The sequence below is a fragment of the Plutella xylostella genome, chromosome 5 (assembly GCF_932276165.1).
Source record: "Plutella xylostella chromosome 5, ilPluXylo3.1, whole genome shotgun sequence".
Classification (NCBI taxonomy): domain Eukaryota; kingdom Metazoa; phylum Arthropoda; class Insecta; order Lepidoptera; family Plutellidae; genus Plutella; species Plutella xylostella.
In genome coordinates this window covers 1,297,607-1,322,603 of record NC_063985.1, presented here as the reverse complement: position 1 = coordinate 1,322,603, position 24,997 = coordinate 1,297,607, and the positions used below count along the sequence as shown (strand labels likewise).

The 24,997-nt window shown below is 39.5% G+C and overlaps 3 protein-coding genes across 8 annotated transcripts in view; 2 read left to right on the top strand and 1 right to left on the bottom strand.

Moving 5' to 3' along the window:
- The window catches only part of LOC119692429 (neuroglian), a 35,076-nt gene extending 19,914 nt beyond the window's left edge, over nucleotides 1-15,162 (top strand). The window contains exons 7-16 of one of the 4 annotated variants that reach the window (XR_007268259.1): nucleotides 1,770-1,911; nucleotides 4,801-4,928; nucleotides 5,287-5,568; nucleotides 6,001-6,368; nucleotides 6,691-7,158; nucleotides 7,656-8,622; nucleotides 9,041-9,245; nucleotides 9,642-9,736; nucleotides 10,076-10,881; nucleotides 11,406-15,162. Coding sequence is in view for 3 of the 4 variants with exons in the window: in XM_048633059.1 (XP_048489016.1) it covers nucleotides 1,770-1,828; nucleotides 2,435-2,517; nucleotides 4,801-4,928; nucleotides 5,287-5,568; nucleotides 6,001-6,368; nucleotides 6,691-7,158; nucleotides 7,656-8,622; nucleotides 9,041-9,245; nucleotides 9,642-9,736; nucleotides 11,406-11,524 (2,774 nt within the window). In the remaining variant the exon portion in view is untranslated. Of the gene's footprint in view, nucleotides 1-1,769; nucleotides 1,912-2,434; nucleotides 2,518-4,800; nucleotides 4,929-5,286; nucleotides 5,569-6,000; nucleotides 6,369-6,690; nucleotides 7,159-7,655; nucleotides 8,623-9,040; nucleotides 9,246-9,641; nucleotides 9,737-10,075; nucleotides 10,882-11,405 lie in introns of all 4 variants that reach the window. The other 3 variants (XM_048633059.1, XM_048633060.1, XM_048633058.1) reach the window with 3 other exon arrangements.
- A 1,335-nt stretch (nucleotides 15,163-16,497) lies between these two features.
- LOC105398208 (protein shifted) lies at nucleotides 16,498-24,709 on the top strand. Of its 3 annotated transcripts, none has more exons than XM_048633033.1 (8): nucleotides 16,498-16,516; nucleotides 19,566-19,735; nucleotides 19,832-20,074; nucleotides 20,175-20,339; nucleotides 21,582-21,782; nucleotides 23,978-24,073; nucleotides 24,153-24,362; nucleotides 24,470-24,709. In XM_048633033.1, exons 2-8 carry the CDS (start codon nucleotides 19,567-19,569, stop codon nucleotides 24,508-24,510), a joined length of 1,125 nt encoding a protein of 374 aa, XP_048488990.1. In that variant the 5' UTR covers nucleotides 16,498-16,516; nucleotide 19,566; the 3' UTR covers nucleotides 24,511-24,709. The 3 variants fall into 3 exon arrangements, with proteins under 3 accessions (XP_048488990.1, XP_037968600.2, XP_037968602.2); XM_038112672.2 differs by lacking the exon at nucleotides 16,498-16,516 and adding an exon at nucleotides 17,366-17,560; XM_038112674.2 differs by lacking the exon at nucleotides 16,498-16,516 and adding an exon at nucleotides 17,367-17,560 and having other exon boundaries at nucleotides 20,175-20,318.
- Nucleotides 22,013-23,939, bottom strand: LOC119692356 (5-demethoxyubiquinone hydroxylase, mitochondrial). Its single transcript, XM_038112675.2, has 4 exons — nucleotides 23,863-23,939; nucleotides 22,852-23,021; nucleotides 22,590-22,648; nucleotides 22,013-22,382 (listed from the first exon to the last, which is right to left on the bottom strand). The coding sequence occupies exons 1-4, from the start codon at nucleotides 23,935-23,937 to the stop codon at nucleotides 22,105-22,107; spliced, it is 582 nt and encodes a 193-aa protein (XP_037968603.2). The 5' UTR covers nucleotides 23,938-23,939; the 3' UTR covers nucleotides 22,013-22,104.
- Nucleotides 24,710-24,997: the final 288 nt, after the last annotated feature.

The following is a 24,997-nucleotide window of genomic DNA, read 5'->3' as shown; positions in this document are numbered from 1 at the left end:
TATGAGAGAGATACTTTTTGGCTTAACATTCTATTGATATCTCTGAATTTATAGTCAGACTGTATAATAGGTATCCTATAGGAACTGAATGCAATCAAACGTTGAAAGAAAAATCATTCCAACGTACGCAAACGAAATGAATGCAAAACTATAAAACATTTGACCCAGATATGGGGCTATTATAACGTCGATACTGGTGGACAATACTTCCTGGAATGCTATTAAGGCTATGTAGCGAATGAAGTGTTATGATTTTCAAGTATCTAGGTTGCGTTGTGGATGTAAATATAAAAGAACATAGTTCATATTATTCTTATGCTGTCTAATTCCAACGCAGCATAAATAAGTTCATTTTCAGTAACTGCTACTGTTTATGCGAACATTCAAAGTTAAAGTAATACACTCATAAAAAAATATAACTGCATAGGTACAGACATAGCTAAATTCGATTCAGTTTAATGTCAATACAGAATATAGAATATAGAATACAACAGACAGTTTAAATCTGTCAGTTATAATAATGCGTTTACGCCTAGTCATGGCGCAGCTTATACAATATCAATAGAGGACTGCGCCCCTATGGAATATAATCACATTGTTTACCGTTACTTACCATTTTTAAAAGCGAGCGTTTGTAAAGGAGAACCTTTCATTAATGTAACTTGCGAGACTGAGATAAAAATTGTATCAATCTTCGCGAATTGTTTCCTGATTTTACAATAACAAGAAGTTACTGACTGGGCCCTTTTAATGGCGGTCTAAGTAAATAATGCTTGCATACTTATCACATTTCACGTTATAAAAAACGCATTACAGTTTTATGTTTCCTGCAAGTCAGTGCCCGCAGATAATGCAGTAAACTGTTAGTTACCTTCAGTGTAAAGGAAATGATTAATTAAAGACGTTATCACATCAAGTTATGTCAAGTAGATGGTTAGTTATGGAAATTTAAATGACAACCGTCCGTATTTAAATCATACTGACACAGAAAGCAATAATTTCATTAAATAAGTGAGACTTTTGATTTTTGTCTAAATTGAGAAAAGGGGGATAGTTATATTATTATAGAACTTAGCATCAAATCATATCTCGCGTACTTAGTTGAATGGTAAAATGCAAGTATGCATAGTGGAGTCCCAAGTTCGATACGATACGGATATTCTGAAAGATTTTCCACTATTAAATAGTCATAGCTCACAGTCACTCATAAACATAAGTCAGTGACTTGTAAAGGCCGGTCTATTGGTAGTTTCCTTACGACAACCGGTGTCGCTGGCAGAGTTTCACACGCCTACACCACAATTTGCTGGCTCTAGTCTAATGCTAGCAGGTTTGTTTGTTGTAGGAGAGCTATTTGTTGCTAGGTATTAAGAAAGTATATAAGCTTAGATTTACATACATTGTTTCATACTATAAGTACAAAAATCAGTAAATATCCCAACTGAAGTAATGAATTGCATAAGTTTCCACGTATGTGTATGGTTTTAGTCATTATAAAAAAATACGTGTGTACCCCATTTTTCCTTAAAACCTATTTAATTCGCAACATTATTGTTACCATATACTTACGAGAAACCGTTTGGTGATGCGCAAAATACATACAGCTACTTGAATTGAATATCCCTCGAGGTATTCCAATCACAGTTGAGTTGAATCGCAATACAAGATCACATCGTAAGAATTGGTATATAAAATTATACATTCCATTCAACAAACAATGATGTAGTCTCACTCGCACCCCAAAACTAACCCTCCCATTCCACCCACAGCCATTCCCCCAGAGGTCAAAGAGGGTCCAGGCAACCTGACGAAGGTGGACGGGTCGGAGGCGGTGCTGGCGTGCCGCGTGTTCGGGGCGCCGCGCCCGCTCATCAAGTGGATCAAAGATGGCGCCGAGGTCACTGGAGGAAGGTAAGAAAATGATGTATTTGATGGATTCTGTCTATTCTTCTCTGTGGGGGTGTAAGTACCTGCACCTGGCTCTCTCTTATGAAACCGTTATGCATATCCCCGAATTCTAAACTGCCTGTTCAGGCGCACTGGCTCATCAAGTGGATCAAGGATGGCGCTGAGGTCACTGGAGGAAGGTGAGATACTGATGTCTTTGATGGATTCTATCTATTCTATTCTCTATTGGGGTGTAAATACCTGCACCTGGTTCTCTCGAATGGAACCGTTGTGCTTATCCCCAAGGTTTAAACTGCCTGTTTGGCGCGCCGCGCCCGCTCATTAAGTGTATCAAAGATGGCGCCAAGGTCACCGGTGGAAGTTGAGTTACTGATGTCTTTGATGGAAGAGATAGCTACTTAAATTTTACCGCGAGCTTCGCTTCGCCTTTAAAGTTGTAAAGGGAATGGAGGATGGTAAGATAGTGGGGTGTTGAGGGTTGACTGGAAGAGATTACTCTCTCCTGACGAAGGTGGGCGGGTCGGAGGCGGTGCTGGCGTGCCGCGTGTTCGGGGCGCCGCGCCCGCTCATCAAGTGGATCAAGGATGGGGCTGAAGTCCCTGGAGGAAGGTGAGATAGTGGTGTCTTTGATGGAAGCTGAGACTTAGGAGGTTTTCCCGTGGGAATTCCTGGATAAAAAGTACTGTGTAATTCAGGCTGTCAAGTTACTACATACCAAATTTTTTAAAAAGTGTTGAGCTTCTACTAACAATCCATACCTCAACCTGGTGGTTGAATACCTTATGGAATGAGGGACGCGACTTGCGATGCAAAGCCTAAAAGTTAACTATGAGTCTAGTCTAGTGTCGTTTTTAGTTTAGTGCACAATGCTCATAGTAACCTAAGTACCTAATACAACAGCTAATACAGTCTTGTTACTTCGTTATCGTAAGATCTCAGTCTGATATAAGTACATAAACAAGTACTAGCTAATAAATTAATGCACTCAATTATAGAGGGGAATCAAGTTTGCTACTGGCTAGTATGCAGTAATACATTTAATGGACTCAGGACATCTCAATATTCTCAATCAAAGGTATAATTTGTATTGTAGATGATTGTAAATTGTCCTTTTACAAAGTTTACATTGTAGGTAATGGAACGGTAAGCAACTGTTATTGTTGCGGTTACGGCATTTATGTGGTAAAAGAAGCGCTAGATTAGTTATAATACTTATAATCGTGTCATACGCACAGCTAGTTTCCAAGAGACCATTCAAAGTTTACAACTAAATAAACTTACGGCTATTTGCAGGAAAATATAACAAAATGTAAAAACTATTTAATGAAGTCATACCTTGTTGAAACAATGATGTTGATTCTGAAGGCAGAAATTCTAATTTTAACGCTGTCAAACTAAAAAATTTGCTAGCATAAAATGACATTTACGGAAACAATCATAGAGTCGAATTTTAAACAAAGAAGTTAAGGTTTTGACATCGCTAAATTTAAAATTTCTGCCTTCAGAATCAATATCAATGTATAATCAATAATAATTTTAATCTACCAGTTCATAATACTTATATTGTTGCACAAATTTGTTAGGACATATTCATATTCAAGCTACAGTGAAGTATCGATATTACAGTTGCGTGTTTCGATGCTATTAATCACCCTATTATTTATTTGTTGAAATTGTAATAAAGTTTATTTGCTTCACTTCATTGAAGTAGGTATCCATATTTCGAAGTTAATTTATGTACTTAGGTATATTTTGACCACCTCTTAACTGTGGCTAGAAAGGTTTTCATTTGTTTACGTTTCGATATGCTTTAGATCTATCGGGAAATAAATATGAATTGCTATTCTACTTTTAACCGTATGTTTGGGGACTTTGGCAAAGTAATTTCCCCACGTCATTGTTGCTTCGGTCCCACAGTCCCAGCCATAATAATAATATAATGGATGTAACATGGCAACTCATATTAAATCCATTATCGACACACAGGGGTGGAAGTGGATATTCACACGACCGAATTAACGAATGGCGTTGTGAGTGGTGCGCGACGCGCGACCCATCTATGACTTTTTATAACCCTAGGTACAAACATTACCAAATGTTTCAAAGGCTTCTGCCCGGGCAGATGGCAAAAATTCGCCGTGCGTGAGAGGGCTCTAAAGTAGATGCATAATATGACATCTGTCAAATATGAAATACAGGCTGTTGCCCGTGTTTCGCTTCTTCTTAAAAGCTTTCCCGTGTGAAATCCGAGATGAAAAGAAGCCTGTTAGATGATCCAGGTTGTCAGCTTCCTGCATATACCAAACATAACTTCATCAAAATTTCTCCAGTCGTTTTCCTGTAAACAGTAATTTTGCTTCACACGTCCATACCTATAAACTTTCGCGTTTATAATACAGGGTGTTGCAAAAAGGGTATACTAAGCCGAAAGGGGGTGACTCAGGGGGCTATTCTGAACAACCTTTGTTCTACAAGTTTTGGAAATTCACGAAAATAAAAATTCCTTTTCCAAAGCAACTTTGTTGGACGTGACTTTTTGCTAATTTCCAAAACTCTTAGAATAAAAGAATGAATGACCCCCTGAGTCAGCCCTTTTCGGCTTAGTATACCCTTTTTGCAACACCCTGGATATGTAAGATAAGTTCGACAAACAAACCTACATATTCTAAAATGGTTGTATATTTGACATAATAGTAGTGGTAGTAAAGTATAAGTAGCCAGTAAATCAGACACAAATAAAATTGGATCCGCACTACGGCGTTGCAACGATTACATTTAAATGGACTACTTAACTTTATATCTATATGTTCCTTCCAATGGTGTAACTGTGTAATATTTGTACAATAAAGAGTTAAATAATAATAATAATAACTGTTTGTATGTATGTTCCAGATACAACATAACGACGGAGGGCGACCTGGTGATCCGCTCGGTGACGTACACGGACGTGGGCACGTACCAGTGCTACGCCAAGAACAAGTTCGGCGAGACCTCGGCCTTCGGCTCGCTCACTGTTAAGAGTAAGTAAAAATTTTAAAAAAAAGTTATTTTCCAAAAAAGTCAAATACCACTAGAACTCAATCACTTTAGTAAGTGGATGTATTATTGCGCGTACAATAATGCTATCGTGAAAGCACTAAACTGAGCTGCGCAAATTAAAAAATAATATTTCAACTAAAAAGTCATTTATATTTGTGTGAGGACGCTTTAAATAGGCCGATTGGAATGCAGTATTATTTCAGAATACTCTCATATGTGCAACGTATTTTCCACATTAAGCCGTACTTCAATATAAATAAATAAAAAATCAATTTTATCACATCCCATTTCACACCCGTCCACCAACCCCTTTTAACCACCTTAATCTTTCATCCCCAGAGCGCACAGTCATCACAGACAAGCCGGAACACTACGAAGTAGCCGCGGGATCCTCAGCAACATTCCGTTGCAACGCCAACGCAGACGACTCCCTGCAACTAGACATCATCTGGCTGAAGAAGGACCAGCCGCTCGACTTCGAGAATCAACCCCGGTTCAGAATGACTAATGACTATTCGCTGCTCATATCGGATACGCAGGAGTTGGACTCTGGGGAGTATACGTGTATCGCGAAGACGGCGATCGATGAGGCGCGCGCGCAGGCCACGCTGACTGTTCAAGGTTAGTTTGATTGCTATTGGTTGCTTTTATAGGCTCTAGGTGATATATGACCATCATATTTTAAACTGTATGACATCGATTTAAGGTCGAAAACAAATGGAATATTTGAACTTACTCTGCCTTATAAAGGGTTAAGAAGCTAGTGTGAATTTGGCTTTTTTTGATGAAATTAGTGTTTTTAGAGAAATACTGTAGCAACAACTATTTTAAAGAATATTCCAGAATATATTCATATTCATTTATTCATAAACAAAGATAATTGTGTTTGAAATTCTTAAAACTAAACATAAATATACATCACACATCACATATTATAGGCAGATGACAACTTAAATCCTGTTTTCCAGAAAGCGTCGATACTTTATTTATTACACAATCTTCATACCTAAAAATAACATATACCTACTAAATCACCTTATTCCAATTCCACAGACAAACCCAACCCGCCCGAGCTAGCCGGCATCGAGTGCTTCGAGAAAGTGGCAACCCTGCGCTGGTCACCGAAAGGAGACAACCGGGCGCCGATTCTCAGATTCTCCATCCAGTACAACACGACATTCACGCCCGACACTTGGGACATCGCCAACGACAACGTGCCCGCAATCGACACCTCGTGGACGGTGGACCTTAGCCCCTGGGCTAATTACACGTTCAGGGTTATCGCGTGGAACAAGATCGGGCCGTCGATGCCGTCGTCCCACTCTGAAGTTTGCACGACTCAGCCGGACGTGCCGTATAAGAACCCGGACAATGTGGAGGGGAAGGGCACTGATCCGTCGAATATGGTCATCTCTTGGTCGGTGAGTAGTGCTGTTGATAATGAAGTGTTGTTTATTAGTCACATGAAACTTAATCTTGGTAATGTATATACATATGTTGAATTGAATAAATTAGTCAACTAGAAACCTTCATAATCTACACAAATAAAGTTAAGGAAAGCCAGTGTTAACTGAGTTGCTTAGAATCGGTAGCATATCAAATTCACTCGTAAGATATAAAGCACGTATTGAACATAAAATTAATGAGCTCGTAACTGCTAAAGTCGCACGATCTGATCATGGAAACATTGCATTAGTATTACTTTTCTGCCACTCACTAATTATATCACCCTTTCCCCCCCAGCCAATGCCGCAAATCGAGCACAACGGCCCCGGCTTCTACTACCTGGTGTCGTACCGGCGCAACATCTCGGGGCAGGCGTGGACGGACGAGCTGGTGCGCGAGTGGCGCGGCACCAGCCTGCTCGTGCGCAACACGCCCACCTTCCAGCCGTACAAGATCAAGGTGAGTCGAGCACAACGGCCCGGCTTCTACTACCTGGTGTCGTACCGGCGCAACATCTCGGGGCAGGCGTGGACGGACGAGCTGGTGCGCGAGTGGCGCGGCACCAGCCTGCTCGTGCGCAACACGCCCACCTTCCAGCCGTACAAGATCAAGGTGAGTCGAGCACAACGGCCCGGCTTCTACTACCTGGTGTCGTACCGGCGCAACATCTCGGGGCAGGCGTGGACGGACGAGCTGGTGCGCGAGTGGCGCGGCACCAGCCTGCTCGTGCGCAACACGCCCACCTTCCAGCCGTACAAGATCAAGGTGAGTCGAGCACAACGGCCCGGCTTCTACTACCTGGTGTCGTACCGGCGCAACATCTCGGGGCAGGCGTGGACGGACGAGCTGGTGCGCAAGTGGCGCGGCACCAGCCTGCTCGTGCGCAACACGCCCACCTTCCAGCCGTACAAGATCAAGGTCAGTGGGGGTGGGATTCGAACCTGCGACCGAGGCTTTGGTTGCTACCAAAGCCTCGGTCGTAAACCTGCTGGTTTACTGCCTCCGCCGGAGTGGAGTGTGTCGTCGAATAAAATGCCATCGAGGGCGAAACCCTTTTAGTGCATTGCGCTGCGTTTTTTTTTATATATTTTTATGATGAGCCCCATTGACGACGCGGCGCAACGCACTAATCGAGCCTCTCCCGTGGTTAGGCCAGCGAGCGCTCTGGAGGTAGGCCATTATCATCATCAATTTCAATAGCCAGATTTTTGTATTAGTTCTTATTGTACTGACAAACAATTTATAATCTCTTCAATCCGCAGGTAATCGCAGTGAACTCCAAAGGCACCTCCAACGTGGCTCCAGTAGAAGTGATCGGCTGGTCCGGAGAAGACAGTCCGCTACAGGCCCCCACCAACTTCACCCTGGTCCAAGTGACCAGCGCCACCACCGCGCTCTTCTCATGGAACCCTGTCACACCAGAGTCCATCCGGGGACACTTCAAGGGCTACAAGATACAGACCTGGACGGATGACGGCGATATCAGAGAGTACAAACACAAGCCCGACTCGAAAACGGCGCTTGTTAACAATCTGGTGGCGTATTCCAAGAATTATGCGAGAGTGTTGGCGTATAATGAGAGGTACAATGGACCGGTGAGCGAGGTCGTCAGCTTTGTGACTCCTGAGGGAACCCCGGAATCGGTACGATCATTCAAAGCCTACCCTATAGGGTCATCGGCCATGTTGCTTCGCTGGGACAAGCCAGAACGCGAGAATGGCATATTAACTGGCTACAAAATCTACTACCAAAAGGTCATAGGCACAGCGACTGGTTCGCTCCAAGAGAGGAAGAAGGAAATCGACCCGAAATTCGACCGCGCAAAGCTGGCCGGACTCGAGCCCAACACTAAATACCGCATCATCATCAAGGCCAAAACACGTGCCGGCGAAGGAAAAGACATGTTTGTCGAAGAAACCACCAAATCGGTCGAGACTAAAATCCCTGATGTGCCGATATTCGAAGCTTCAACTTTGCCTGCTAAGCAAGGCACAGCGCATATCCTCGTCCGTTGGATCCCTAGTCTTGAAGGTCATGCGGGGACGCACTTCATCGCTTGGTACCGTCTGAAGGCTCATCCTGCCTGGATGAAGACTAATGAAGTGACGGATGAAGACTATACTGTACTGACCGGGCTGGAGCCAGGGCAGGTGTACGAGGTCAAGATTACTGCACACGATGGAGAATACTTCAGAGATAGTGAGATTAAAGAAGTGGATACTACTATTGGTGAGTGCATTTTGTGTTACTTTTTGTTCTTTTGAGAAGCCTCTTTTTCAGATTTTATCATAAATTGTCACGTAAAAAGTTCCAGAAGCTACAGTCAATCTTCATACATAATTCCTTTTATATTTCAAGCTCTGTAAGATTATCATAGCTGAGCTTATTTCAAGTGAATTCTATGTTTTTACATAGCTTAGGGTGCTTACATAGAGAATCGGGTTCCCTGTATCTACCTGTACCGGTAACCTGATTATGCAAAAGCGCTCACTCACGAACCCGATTCTCTATGTAACCACCCTTATTCACTAGACCGCAACCTTAGTTTCGCCTTAAGAATATAATGACGCAGTTCATTTTCATTACATCTAACATGCTCATAATGTTTTATAACTTATAACATAACTTATACTTGCTCCACCCACAGACGGCCCAGTAATAATGCGCGACGACAAGATGGCTCACGCCGGCTGGTTCATCGGCGTGATGTTAGCTCTCGCCTTCCTTCTACTAGTGTTGGTGCTGGTGTGCGTGGCGCGGCGCAACCGCGGCGGCAAGTACGACGTGCACGAGAGGGAGCTGCAGCACGGGCGGCGCGACCCGAGTCGACCCTTCCAGGAGTATACGCAGCCGTGAGTACACAAATAACATAAACTACAGTCTAAACGGTCCGTAACAGTCCACTGAATGACGTTCTTATTAGCGCGACGGTGACACACACTCAAACGCGTCGAGGGTTGAGTCGAAAGATAAGCCAGTCAGAGTGCGCCGGAAATAAAAGTTGTTACTTCACTCGGGGAAACTTCATTCGTGCACCCCCTTGCACCCTTTTGTTTTCATTACCAAATTAGGTAAGGTAGTAGAACACAGTAATTCCAGAGTCCGCATCAGGGTCTTGTGTGCTGCAATATGGATAATGTAGGACATTTTACCTATTTTTAAACTGAGCTTTTACTGGAATCATCATCAGTCAACAATGATCAACTTTAATTACTTATTCATTCATTTACTCCCCCCTCCTGTTTCAGCTTGGACAGCAAGTCTCGTCACTCGATGAGCAGCGGCACGAAGCACCCTGAGAGCGATACGGACTCCATGGCCGAGTACGGCGAAGGAGAAACAGGTATGCAACCTCTTTGTGTGTGAAACTAATGTTTATTGTCTATGGTCTTGTTTTTAAAATGGCCTCGAGAGTAAATCCTCTTTATTACTAGGATATCTCTGTGTCTGAGCAGTGTTGTACTGAAATTATTTAACAGAATGATGAAATTTTCTTTTAATTTAATCGTTTTTAATTTGTTCTTAAACTAAACTTTTGTTTTGCGATTATTGCTTGTACTTTAATTTTGCTAAAATCGTCATGAGTTGCATTTATCCATCCCGTTTTATTTTCAATCTTAATTTACCCTGTAACCTTAGCATGTGTTGTCCGTGAGCCTGTAAGCATGCCGTACATTTTCAGCGGGTATGAACGAGGACGGTTCGTTCATCGGACAGTACGGGCGCAAGCGACGCCCGCCACCCTCCACGGGCCAGCCCGACTCGGCCTCGCAGGCCTTCGCCACGCTCGTCTAAAACCTCCTTCACTAAACCTCTTCCAAGCACACTCACCCAATTCCCGAACCCCAACCTTGTCCAAGCGCTAGTTTCTAAACGTAGTGCCATCGAAAACTAAATCTGACACATGAAAGGCCAATCAGCGACGAGTACGCTCGTACCGATGCAGTGATTGGCCCACGGCTTGACGGTGAACTTGCCCGCCTAAATTGATATTTTTTTATACGTGTAGCTAGGGAATTGATTTGATCTGATTGTTGTAAGAATCTCTGAAACTTATTGAAGGTTGTAATATTTAATTGGTGTTTTTAAACGCCGGGCGTTCAGGGTCTTTATTGTACTATTTCTGAAATAGTTTTCTATAAAGCCTTCTACTTCACGTCTACTGCTCAGTTGTCGAATTTTAAGAAAACATTTGCACTGAATCTCTTCTACTTATTTTATTAGCCGTAAGTACACATTAGTATGTAGGTATCTAGTTAGGTTGTAATATAAAAGAAATTTACATATTGTTTCTTAGAGTGAGTTTGAGTGACTTTCCTACTTATTTTTAGAGGATTTTTATAAAAACAAATTATACTCGCGTCCATTGGTAGTGAAAAGTTTGCATTTAGGTTAGAGAGAGATTTCCTATATATCCGTCCTTCACTGTCCCTATTCCGTTTCTATGCACGAGCTCCATTTTCCTGCTGTTTATTTTTGTTTTGTAAGGTATGATTTCTTTGTTTTTTTTTATGATTTATACTTATTTTTACTTTAAAAAAAAAAAAAAAAAAACACGCACTCACGCCTTGTACTAATGTACTCCCTTGCGGGGTAGGCAGAGGTGCATTGCTGCACCCACTTTTCGCCAGAGTGTTATGTTAGTCCCAATGTAATAGGGGGCGGGCCTATTGCCATTTTACGGGCACATCCAAGACCCGAGAACAAATATCTGTGTTTAAACAAATATCTGCCCCAGCCGGGAATCGAACCCGGGACCATCGGCTCAATAGTCAGGGTCACTAACCACTACGCCATTCGGTCGCCTATTTTTACTTTTATTTTCTTATTAATTACTTTTGTTAAAACATTTGGTTGAAATGGCGGTTGTAATATTATCTGTGAACTTATAATAAAATAAAACAAAGCACTAAATAAAAACCTATCAATGCCTCATAACACCAACAATACTAGGTGCGGAACTTACGCTACTTAACACATACTCACCATACTTACGCTATCTCCTCCTACAGGTCGCTTCACAGAGGACGGCTCATTCATTGGTCAATACGTGCCGGGGGCGCGCGTGTTGCCGCCCCCGCCCCCCGCCGGCCCCGCCCCGCCCGCGCAGGCACCGCCCACCTACGTGTAAACTGCACCTTACGGCGTAGGAGACACGGCGCAGCGACATCTAGCGGCGTGACGGGGAAACTGGTGTGTAATGGCGCCCTCTTGTGATTGGATTGTGAATGAAGTTAATTTGTTGCTTGAATGTATGACCTTTTAGATAATTCTGGTGAATGTTAAACTATATGGTGTGTCTGGACGAATAAAATGTAATAGGTAATGCTTGTAATTCTATGTCTAAATATTTAAAGTCCACTTATCACAAATCGAATAACTTAAGAGTTGTAAAAGAAACATTCACACTTCAAGAACAAGTTTACCCCTTTGCTGTTGTTCTCATAAGGGTGTAGAGGGCGCCACAGTCTATGAAACTGCCATAATGTAATTCGATAGGATTAGAATAGAATAAGATGCAAGCGTCATGTTATTATAAAATGTGTTTACTAATATTGTAAATAACGCAGCAGAAGACTCCATCGTCGATTACTCAAGATGACTCTCTTATTCTATTCTAATCCTATCCTAGTAGTGTTGTCTCTCTATTGGCGGCGAAATATCATTTTAACGCGTTTAGTTCAAATTTATTTAGTAACGTACGAGTAGGGCCAAGTTTAGAATTAGCTGAACCTAGAGCCAGATCCGACTGTTCAGCGCTAACCAGTGTCAGTAAAGAGAAGGCTATTGTAGTAACTTTTATTGTATCCGAAGTTAATTCGATAATAATTTGTGTATCGTAGTTCTCTGCGATCTTTACGAAAAGGTGTATTTTTATCGTATACTTTTATAGAGTTCATTTGAGCTGCGACTGTGAAACAAACAAGATATTATTTCTTTATGAGACTGATTTTATGTAATGAAGTAAAGAAATAGTCGTCCCTAGCTGACACGTAGCCACTAGACTGGTAGTGGCTACTCAAACATCACACATTCATTATTACATATATTACATCCTTATTATACAAGTCTTATACGACTCTTTTAATCTCGGCTTGGTTTAGTAGAAGTGTTGGCTCGATATCAATTACTTATGATAAGGATATGGTAGCAAGTGAAGACTCGAATTTAAGGAAAGCTATTTTTGTCACAGAGAATAGGATAATTGAGTATATGCTCTGTTCCGGTGGTCAGATGTGCTGAGTGCGGCTTCGACCTCGCGCGGTCTCCTTGCTCGGGGGACTGTGGGAAGTCTATATCATGTCGTTTAGGAGAATTTACGCATATCTATAATCTTTGAAATCTTTTTAAACATTGACAAACTGCTATGGACCATTCTATCACCTGTTGATTTGAAACAAATCTTATTTTTTACTGACATTTTAACTGTTCAGTAGCGAATCTAACAACGAAATTTAAATTTTGAATCTTTAATACTTATAAAGAGCTACTTAAATATTTTTCAAAACATATAATATTTTGACATATAGCTTCTTCATATTTCCACTTTTCTCTTGTGTATTCGTTTTAGAATTGGAAGTGAAGCGATGTCAAGTATTTACATACGGAGTAGGGGGATGCGTAGTGGAGAGAGTATTTTCATCTAAATTATATTTTTGTAAGCAATTGCAGTTTGACCACCGGCTGACGTTGGTGCTTAGCGGAGAGTGGGGCGGGTCGCGACAACGCTCGCGTTCACAAACTCACTCGTCACACAGAGTCGGTTCGTGGAAGGCAGCTGTCGATTAATATTTATCGGTGTTGTGATTGTAAAGTTCGATTTGTAGAGTGACGCACGCACGATTCGTTTCAGTAATTTTTGAATCTCCTTAATCGATTTCTCAATAGTACCTACGAATCTCGCGTTGATATCCGTTTTTATGTCCGTTTCTTGTTGTGACGCGGTCATCGTCAGAAATCGTCTCTCTTGAATAGTGAGTTAGGTCCCTTTTATGGTAGTTGATAAGGCTTTTTGTATTACTAATTAATTAAATATTGAACATAAATTCGCACCACACACCCGAGGTACAAGTTGATATTTCGTGTTTCATGGCTTTAACGGTTGCCCCGGGTAAGTAAATAAACTGAGAAGAATTAATTGATGAATGTTTTATCCCGGGGCGGTCGCCGCCTCTGTGCCTCGGAGTGTTAGATCTAAGGCTAGGGTCTCGTGTTAACTAATGTTAGGCAGACGACCGCTTGTTGCATCAGAACTTGTCATCTCTTATTTTATTTATTATAACTTCGTACACTTGCAGACAAATAATTAGCATCTTCAAAGTTCGAAAGACTTTGTTTGGCTGCCAGTGTATTTACATACTACTTATATATTTTTTGTATAATTTATTTTCTTCGCCTGAAAGGTGTCGGGTTCTTAAACAATACATTCCACACGGTGTAACCATGTTGAGTTTTTAAATATCTCTTTCTTTTCATGCATCCAAGCCTGGGTCAGTTAGATTAAATCTTGATACCTTGAAAGTTGTAACTTTTAGACTGACGTAGAGGCATGGTGCAATCTGACAAATTATTTATTTTGTATTTAATAAAATGACTTGTGTATTTATATTTTCCTTATTGGTAGGTTTATCGATGTTTCTTATGGCAAATGTTCAAAGTCCTGATTTAAATATTGAGCTTACAATGTAACCGTTGGTACCTTATACCTTGCATTATATTAATATTTGATGGCACTGTTATATCCCCTTTGAGTTGTTTGTTAAGAAGTTTTTATCACGTGTAGTAAGAATTTAAATATATATAAATGTGAGAGCATTGTTCGGTTGAATCCTGAGTTGTAGCTTGTGAGCCGTTATCTAATATTTGAGAAGTATTCATCTGTCATTGAGATATTTGTTAAGATACATAACGATGTTAAAATTGTTACAAACCCACCAAAATTCGGTGAAGTAAATCACTGCCTGTTTCCAATAGCTTCGATGTGTTCAACCTAATGTATCCTTCCTCCTTCTATGTTTGTAAGAAGAAAAACACTTGCCTTACATATACAGAATATGAGAAATGTTTATTGTAAGTGTTCCGAGACTAAGTGACCGCAAAATATTAGCACAATGTATGCATTTATTTATACTGGTGTTTATACGTACATGTTGTCACAATGTCTGATTTACTCGGGGCTGTCACAAACTATGCAGCTATTGTACTGTGCACTGGCCGCCAGGGTCACCACTAAATGCAACTTACAGATACAAAGTACACTTAATAACTTGGCCGCCAGTGTACCGCAGTTCAATTTACATTAAGGTTCATCTAATTATTAAAGTATACAATTTTTAGGTGAAAACCACGTTCTTATTATTATCTCTATTAAATAGGTACAGTTAGCTTTAGTTGTTAAAATCAATAGTCATATAATTATGTATTCCATGCAAGCTACATAGATATATCTGGTAGGTACTAATTGTTGTGCGGTACGATAAATCAGTGTTATAATTAAAATATACATTAAATTTTTGCTAAGCAAGCTTTTTTGAACGGAGCTGTTCGTGTTAAGTTGGAATGTTATCCGATTTATTAAATTATTGAGTGTAAGGCAGGTAATTTCAGATCATGACAACGTTAATAAAATTTGAAACAAAATTGACTTCGACAATTATTTCACGACTATAATAATTACATTTTAGTTTATGCATTAAGTAACAGTAATTTATTGTGTAACTATGATGAATATTTTTTTATGTTGCATAGAAAATAAAATTTAAGAAATTACTACTGTGTTTTTATTTATTTACTCTAGACAGGGTATTCCCTGCCTACCTACTGTGTTAAATTTTCCGCCATAAAAAAATCCCGGCAAATGTTTCTAACGTATAATTATCTTACCCAAGTATTGAAACCCTGACTTATTGAAGAAGTGACCTCAACGTGATTAGCGGCTAGGATGATTTATCGGACCCGCAGGCAGACACAATGGCCGCTCCTTAACCCGGCAGTTTTTTCGCGGCGACGCTCGCCCTTGTCTCAAGGTCGGCGCGACCGGTTCTGCCTCACCTCGGGAATCTCTCAAATAACTGTAAAATAGTGCATCGACTCCAGATCATTATAGCCATCAGAGGATAACTAGGTACTCACGCGTTAACTCCATAGAAGCTAAGGGAAAGATGATCCATGCTGTATCGTCAACCATCGTACGTGCGTGTATTCGCGGGCAGCCTTTAGGCGCTTCGAACACTTCTAAGCTATGGAACCTAGGTCTCGCCGACTTTGCCCAGTAGTACCTACCTAGTTAAGGATGATTCACACAATGATTAGAGCTCGTATGGTTTAGTAGAAGTACTATCAGGGAATCGGCCGCGGCCGGTGGCCTACCTTAATTAGGTATTAAAGCTTAAAACTGATTGATGCATAGGTACTCTCCTGTTCTGAAATTTCATTAGCGTAGATTTCCCCGATGGTGCATTGCTGCGCTTGTTTAATATTTGCTGCATAACTTTTGAATCTATCATACATACTCCGCAATGTATGTCTACTAACAACTCTTACTAAGTGTGATTCAGCTCTAATGGTCGGGTGGTTCAAATATTTTATAACTTTTATCAATGGAGGGCGAATTCCTCACGGAAATGACAAAGCAGAATTGGTAAACAGGTGTAGGTACTTTGTGTGTTTAATCTTAGTTCAATAAACTATCGATTACAGATAAAATAATGAGTTTCCAGATGGCTAGATAGGAAATACCCAAGTAGTATACTTACTCATATATCTGGGTAGTGGTAGTTAGTGCCTATTATTATTTAGGTACCTATGTACCGCCATAAACCAACTAGTTACGTATTACCTTATAGCTAGTCCAATTTAAAGCTTACATCAGCATTTTCATCATTAGTCCTTAGTTGTCCACTGCAAGACATAGTTCTTTCCCAAGGAGCAGAGTTGTGGCAATACTGTTTCCACGGCCTTCGTCATCCAACCGCTACCTGCCTAAGGTCTCCTGTTCGTGGTCTACACTCGAGGTCTCATTTACAACCCCACCGTCATCAGTTCTTCAGCACACACGGCCAACCCACTGCTGCCTCTTCAGCTTGCAGATTTTATAGCTTCATTGGCCACGAATTCTAAGTAGGTGAGTTTTTTTGGTCATAATACAATCACAAATACTTCTTCCAGAATAAGCGAGACCGCATAGGGTAGTCCAGGTTGTGAAGGTTCTATTGTATCCATAGGTTGTGGTTTCGTTACGCCAGTTACGCTGACCACCGCTATCATCGATACCTAATTTAATTATTTGGTGCACAAAAGGAGCCTCCTCGAATGACCTAACACCCTATTACTCGTTATTCCGGTGTACCCCGGGCAGTCAGCGACTTTATACAAGAAGGTTTGTGTTAGACTTAATCGCGGGATAATTGATATTGTATCGCCTTAAAATGTTTTCCCGGGAATTCAGTTGATTATACCTACATGCTAATTTTTTTTTCATGTAAATAACCAGCGTTTCTCAACATTTTGCAGAAGTTTTTTTTTCATAATACTTATGTGTTTTCAGAAAAGTGTTTTTTTTGTTATTTATAATACCTACTTAATTGTATATTTAATTTGTTTTTATCAGTTAATACATTACATGGTGGTAGGATGGTATTTACAATATTATTAGTTATACATAATAAAAAAATATCTCTTTTTTTAGGTTTAAAGAAACACGTAAATTAGAGCTTTTAGTTTTAAAATAAATTTCAGCACGTCCAAAAATAAAGCCATCAATAATCCCACTCCCATAAATCGTAAACCTCGTCAAATGCACAATGCGAAACGTAATCGGCAAAACCAGGTAGCAGGTGTACAACAAAAGGGATGCATTACACGGTGCTTTGTGCTTCCTTTGTGATTTGATTACAGACGAAAACGGGGCAGGAGGCAGTTGCTAAAAGACATGTTTTATTTTTTGGTCCGTGCTCGGGGCTCGAGTGTTCCAGCCAGGCTGGCTGCGTGCTCAGTCTGACAGCCGCCGCGCGCGCCGCTGCATGTGCCACGCATCTCACACATCGCTCACACGAACGTTGCCAAATTGTGACCGCGAACAGTGCATAAGTTTAATCCTTCAACTATGTTCACGTTATGAATGGATTTCATGTCACTTTGACTTGTGAGGATAAACGTAATCCTACAGGTAAGATCCAGATAAAAGTAGCAGTTGCTAAATTTCAAGGTTTATTCAGTTTTTAAGGGTATGTTTTTATTAAAGTATTAAAACACGACAGAATAAATTTTACAAGTTTTTTTTCATTTTAAGTGGGAAGTGGTGGATCGTTGGTCAGATCCACTTGAAAGTTTTGGTTATTTGCTGTCAGGAAGAGTTCCAATTAAAAGCTATCTAGATCGGAACTTTTCAATTAAGATTATGTATAGGTACTTATGCCTAAATCCAAATTAAAAAAGCGTTTTTGTATTGACAAATGGTAGGAATGAGAAAGGAATAAGTAATTAAGTTTTTTTAAATAAGGCAGTAGAAGCATGCGCCTAATTGAATCAAAATGTAAACAATGTTTCCTGCGTTTTATTAATAGCCCAGTTAGATAGTTACATACGAACATCTGTGTAAAACGATGGTGTATTGATTGATAGATAACGGCTAGTATTTATTTACATGTGCTACTTAAGATTATCTAGAAACAGTTGGTAGTGCTGTTAAGAGATAACCAATAACTAGTTCACTAATTGATAAAAATAAGTAGCCACTAGGTATTAAATTTTTCAGTTAAAAAGTGATTACCGTGAATCATTAAAAAGATAAAAGATATTTATATCAGCTGTACAGCTAAATAAAAGTTATTGTAGTAGGTAGATGAATGAACCCGTTGTCCGGTGCGCGGGCGCGAAGCCGTCAGTCGTTGTGGTTTTGTTCCCTTTGCTCGGTTACCTGTTTACTGGAACGGGTATCGATATGGTGTCGATTGTCGACTGACCACTCACTGCCTGCTTAGGTTAACAAGTGCACAGCCAGGGGTGGCGCACCTGTGGAGCCTATTTGAAATATTACTCGTCTTATGATGAAGCTGTCGTTTAAACTATTAGCATTAATATTACTTCTATTAGTATTACGCATTAGATGTAATTTACTATTTGCGATTGTCAAAGATCGTCCAATTAACCCAAAACGTAAAGATAACAAGTTAATTAATCTTTGCACTTAAATATTGCAATGCGACTTGTAGTGTATTTTACTACTAAAGATCTGTGCAATTAGCATGCTACTTGTATTCTCACGATAATTAGGATACTTTGTCATTAAATGACTTTCGTTAATAAGTTCGACTTTATGTCTAAATATTTAATGCACAAAGGTATTGAAATTAAAATTGCGAGGACTTATTAAAGTCAATTTACTTTAATAAACGGATCACATAAATGGTCCGACTGCATGGTCCATTAAACATTTTTGTTCAGCATCTGCTGATGGTTTATTAACGTTAATTGAACAGAACATGTTTTATACTTTTTTTGCGAAACAAGTATGTGAGAACAGAACGATTAATTAATCTCGAAGCGCGCCTGTCTGACTTGGCGCTACTTTATGGTCATCGTATAATCGGTAATGTGTGGGAACGTGGGATGCACTATACTTACAATGTCGCACATGTAACTACAGTAGTTAACGATCTAGGTAACTAGCATTGTTTAAAGATAAATTCTATTGAGTTTTTGTCTCATTAGATGAAATATATTTTATAGGATTAGTAAAGTAAAAGTTGCACAACCCTCCTACATAAAATGATCTGTGCACCTATCTCGTTATTCTTTTTTGTTAACACCTTTTGTAAGTATAATTTGACAGTGGGAGCGTTAAAAAAACTAGTAGACATTACTTTTGACAGGGGATATTTAATGAAGACGTCCATTTTTTATGTAGGTACGGCCGGCAGTTTCTCACGATAATTTCTTTGTGTAGACACGTCCCAAATGGTCCCACTCAATTATGTTTAAATGTGATAATTTGTTTTCTATTTTTTGTGTGTTGACGTTTACAATTTACCTACTATAGTGAATAAACATTATTATGCGTGGGGAGCACTTAGCACCTTGATGTACATTTTTAATTTATGCCTTGCTAGTGTTATGATATGTCTCCCATTTCTAGTGGTTTTTGTTGTGACATGAGTGTTGTTGGGTTTCAGTATGTGGTCCACGACGGGGCTGGGCGCTCGCGTGGGCGCCGCGCTGGTGCTGGCCTGGTCGCTGACGCTGGGCGCCGGTCGCCATGAGCCCAAGAACTACTCGCACGAATTCGGCCAACCCACAGATATGTCCCTCTGGATTGACGAGCGGCAAATACGGATGTTCAGCGGTAAGATCAACATTACTAAAATCTTATCAGAAATTATGGAGAGATTTAATTTTAAATCCCTTTCAGTTTTCTTAATTTAATTATTATTTTCTACAGGTATTTCAATGGAAGTATACGCGATAGTGAACGGCAACGTTTCGCCCTACGTGCTGGACCCGAATTTCTCTACAAAACTTCCCATCATACCGTCAGAGGTTGGATACGTTAACTTTACGTGGATGTCGTGCTGTAAAAAGTATTATTATCATTTTGACACACTGACGTCATCAGATCCTAAGATATTGAAGGCACCATACCTGTCCATAAAGAAAAAGGGAAGAGTGCCTAAAAAAGCCAAAGGTGATATACATTTAAAATTATTTGATAATTTTGTTAAAGATAAGTCAGTTTGTGAAACAGATAGATTTAACATACAACTGATATTATGTTTTGTCCACAGAATTTAGCCTTTTCTTGCCATGTGTGGAAAACAACAGTGGAGTGGTAACTTTAGAAATAGGATTAGTTTTAAAAACCGGCAGAGGCATACCACTGAAAGGTACTCCTTTAAGACTAAGTCTAAAGAAGGAATGCGCACAGAGAGGTGTGTATTTAGCAAGAACAGGTATTGTATCGCCAACGCATTTTTAACCCTTACACGCCTATTATTATGATGTGAATTAAATGGCAATTCAATCCAATAAAATAATCATACACACAAAGTGATAAATAGCCATAAAACGTCATAAAAATAGGCGAAATGCTTGTAAATTCTTGGGGTTCCAATATTTTTGATATTGACTAACATTGGAATCCCAAATTGCTTGTTAATTAAAACCCAATCACGCTTTAAAAAGTCCATAATATCTAAACCCAAGACGAACACTTGGAGTCTACTTTGCATTTCATCTATTTCAATCTCAACTTGTTGTGCTTTACGCCTCTAATAATACATTTACGGCGACTTGGTTTGAGCAAACCGCCTTCATCCTCATTTCATAGCATAATAAAGTGAGCAGTGTGTTTAGTTTCTGTAATGTGCGTGTTCTAAACAATACGGTGATTGGCGGCCCATGATTTATTAACTCTTGTTAATGGTCTTAAAACTCCATGCTGTGGCCAAAACAGGTGGTCGAATTTCATCATTTGTACAAGCTGAAATTACAAGTGCCATTTTGCCGGTCATAAAACTACCACAAGCGCAAATGGCTTTCCTGTTTATACAAATAATCTTAAGCTCAACACTAATCAGATTTGAGACTTTTTTTTTTTAATCTTGTGTAAGCATGACAAGTGCGTCAATGACCGTAGTGTTTTGTTTAACTTGGTGTACGTACGTATGCAAGTCCTACCTGAGTACACACCAGGCTAATTAACCCATTTTGCCTTGTTTTTCCGGGTGCGTACCGGCGAGATTGCTGAATGGCTGCATTAGCGGTGCCTCTGCTCACAGTATTTGCGTTTTAGGTTGGTACATTTGCTTGCTCAATAAATCTATAACTGTATCATTAGTATCATTACATCTGCCTGACGCCTTCTTCTTCATTATTATTCACATGTTTAGCTAACTCATCCAAGTTATTTTTACTTTCTTTCAATTTAATTGGTTGTTAAACCTGTACTTGGAATCAGTTAATTTTCTTTCTTAAGATTGTCTGTTTGAACGCTGCATGCCCGTTACTAATAATTAATATTTATTGTTTTTATACTAGTTAAAATGTAGGTTACATTTAATTACGTTTAACTTGAATTTTTGGATTTATTGGTGTAAAAATACGTTCAATTATTAATTTATGTTTTATTACTGCATCTATTAAAAAAAACTAATAATAAATGAAAGTTAATCAAACTTTTTTTTATCACTCAGGTCCCGACGCAGAATGTGACAAAAAGTGCGCGAACCAGGGCTGGTGCAATAACGACAAGATCTGCCAGTGCCCCGAGGGCTACATGGGGCAGTACTGCCGCACCGCGCTGTGCTACCCGCAGTGCATGAACGGGGGCAACTGCACGGCCCCCGGGGTGTGTAGCTGTCCTACTGGGTATCAGGGGCGACATTGTGAAGGAGGTACTGATTTAATAGCATCATTGTTTTTACGTGAGCTTACTGAGCTTTAAAAACAAAACTAATAAAGTGGGAGTCGTCGCATCGTAATCTACAATTCAATTTAAAACTTCTAACGTTTTGTATTATTATGACGTCGATGATGGTCGTCTTCTCTTTCTAGGGTTCTTTTCCTAACAAGTTTGAATAAAATAAAAAAAAATCCCTAAAGAGTAAAATATTTAAACAACATATTTTATACGTTTACGCTGATTATATTAGACAAACATTTAAAAAGAAAGCAAAAATATAACATACCTATTTACAAATATTCGAATTCTCTTAACTAGACCCTCTTGGAAATCTCGATGGCCACCTTACATCCTGCCTTGATCACTTCAGTCATGGCCTTGTAGAACGGCGCTTGTTCAGCTCCATGGTTCAAGCCTGTGTCGTGGTGCTCTTGTTCTTCGTCTCGGAACTTGGTGATGGTCTCCAGGATCTCCTTATCCACTGTTGGATCCTCCATCAGGGTTCGCAGCTGGTCGTTGTAGTGGTCCACTATGACGGTTTCAACTGCCACTGTGCAAGCCATGGCGGCTTCTTTTCCCATTAGCGCGCTTCCTAAAAAAAAATTAAAGAAGTTATTTTGGTTTCTATAACTTTATTCAGGAGGTCCATATATCATACATATGTCATAATTGTTTTTATGCACTTTTATGAAATAAAAAAAAAAAACTTCTTTTTTTACCCATTTATAAATTGTATAATATCTCAAAATATAGCTGTTAAAATACTAGATAATAACTATTATCCAAATAAAATGCTTACCAGCGCCAAGGACGAAGCCAGCTACATTCCAAATAGGCATAAATACTGTTGGCCGTACCCTGAAAATCAAAGGGTTCCCTTATAATCTTTCACTAAAACACACAGACTTCTAAACACTATAGGGGCCTTACCACAAAAACTAAGACAGTATTTAACAGCTGTTTAGCGCTTTCAAGAGCGGAATAAGTTTTTCAAATTTCGTTTTAAACACTTGCTAAGCTGTGTTTAAAGTTTTTTGTGGTAATACAGTGGGTATCCTTACCTATGTTTAACGATAAGCTCCTCAAACTTGGCCCGATGGTGCTTCTCCTGGTCCCACATGTGCTGTATGAGCGGCCCCTCGGCCGTGCCGCCGAGCACCGCCATCTGCCCCGCGTAGATGCGGTCCGCGCCCAGCTCGCCCGCGTGGTCCACGCGGATTATTTTATCCAGCTGAAATAATGATCTGTTGTATTTTTGTAATTCATATTTTTCGGTAGAAATTAGAGATGCCACGAATATTCGGCAACTATTCGGTATTCGGCCTATTCGGCCAGTTTTTTCAGTATTCGGTATTCGGCCGAATAGTGGGTACTATTCGGGCCGAATACCGAATAGTAAATCATGTAAAAAATGACTTGTTATTTTTATCAAAATTGTGTATTTACTTCCAAATCACAACATTTTAGTACTTAAAATTAATCAGTAGTAAGTTGTGCTGGATAAAAACGAGCATTTCAGCATTTTTTGGTAGCCCACGATTACGCTTTTCATTGTAACCACCCTCAGAAAATAACCTCTAACTATAAACGCTACTTCCAGATGAAGAAAGATAAGTTTTTGCAAATTTCAAAAGGTTCGGGGTTCTTTGTTTGCTGACCACCACTTGTAAGAATCGGCCATCCGATCTAGGCGAACAATTTTCAAATAAAAATTCAACATCTTTGCCACAGCATTCTGCCTCCTAATAATTAGCATTTCTCATATAATCTGTAGCGACTTCTTCAAAGCAGTTCCAGGAACAAAAAAAACAGGTTGTAGCGCCGAATATTCGGCGGCCGAATATTCGGCGCTTCGGCCGGCAGTGTCGCCGAATATTCGGTATTCGGTATTCGGCTAATTCACTATTCGTGGCAACACTAGTAGAAATTGTAGGAACTGGAATGAGGAGGCTATTGACATTGATAGGTGGCCTTTACCAAGGGACAAGATACCTATAGGGGTAAAATATTTTTTTTAATGTTTCAAGGGTCTAGTTAGGTTAGTTATCTACAATAGTGAAGAGATAACTCACATGGGGATTCTTCTTCCATGCACTTGAATGTGCTCCCCTTTTGATCTGCTGCAGTAATACTGTGGGCCTCATCATGTTTCTGCAAATAAAAAAAAATACTATTTTATTTTTTCAGGTATATGTTCACAAAAGTGTTTAAATGGAGGCAAATGCATACAAAAGGACACATGTGACTGTCCTAAAGGCTACTACGGATTAAGATGTGAATTTTGTAAGTATCAGAGCAAGCAAAATAGAAAATACAGATCTATCAAATCCCTAATTACTAATTCTATTTTATATTTCTACAGCAAAATGTGTAATCCCATGTCTGAATGGTGGAAGATGTAAAGGAGTGAACAAGTGCCGCTGCCCTGTTGGACTGCAAGGCAATCACTGTGAGGTGGGCCGCAGACTCGGCGGCTCGGACTGCTCGAGGGGCTGCAGACATGGCACATGTGTCAACGGAACATGTGTGTGCGAGCCCGGGTGGCGAGGCAGACTGTGCCACCGGAGTTATGGTAAGACATATTGTTTTAAAAAATTAACTATCTATGTAGCATAACAAAAAGTGACATAGTAGGTATAATTCAAATGAATTACTTATATTATATATATTTCTTTACAGGATCTTCAGAAGAATCTGGTGAATACAAGAGGCCCCGATGAAGACAACCAATTACAATGACAAATAATTACTTAATGATGTGATTTTTACTTATTTTATTATTTTTATACATATTAGTTTTATAGAGATTAGTCATTTAGTATTAACATTTTATGTTATGTATTTTATTATTATTATGATATTGGCTAAGAGAAAATATGTTCCGAGTTTAATAAGGCTATCAATAAAATATAAAATTAACCAACCTACTTTTACTAATTTTACAAAAAAAGGTTAGATACCTATACATATAAAAATTTAAAACAAACACTTTGGGAGCCACTGGTTTTACTATAATTATTATCATTTCTTATTTTTAGTGGTTAGAATGGAAATTCTTGAACTCATATAGGAATAACTCATTTACTTTAGCTAAATGTGGTTATAAATATCATATAATATGTTTAAATTAGGTAAAATAAGTAAGTAAATAGGTGAAATGTTGTGTAATTTTGAAAACACAATGTTTTGATACACAATTATTATTAT

Bases quoted from the DNA above. Each gene is read 5' to 3' on its own strand.
- LOC105398208 (XM_048633033.1), top strand. From the start codon at position 19,567: ATGTGGTCCACGACGGGGCTGGGCGCTCGCGTGGGCGCCGCGCTGGTG. The intron at 20,075-20,174 runs GTGATATACATT...TTTTGTCCACAG, and splicing joins AGTGCCTAAAAAAGCCAAAG to AATTTAGCCTTTTCTTGCCA. The intron at 24,074-24,152 runs GTAAGTATCAGA...ATATTTCTACAG, and splicing joins CGGATTAAGATGTGAATTTT to CAAAATGTGTAATCCCATGT.
- LOC119692356 (XM_038112675.2), bottom strand. From the start codon at position 23,937: ATGATGAGGCCCACAGTATTACTGCAGCAGATCAAAAGGGGAGCACAT. The intron at 23,022-23,862 runs GTGAGTTATCTC...TCATTATTTCAG, and splicing joins CATGGAAGAAGAATCCCCAT to CTGGATAAAATAATCCGCGT. The intron at 22,383-22,589 runs GTAAGCATTTTA...ATTTTTTTTTAG, and splicing joins TGGCTTCGTCCTTGGCGCTG to GAAGCGCGCTAATGGGAAAA.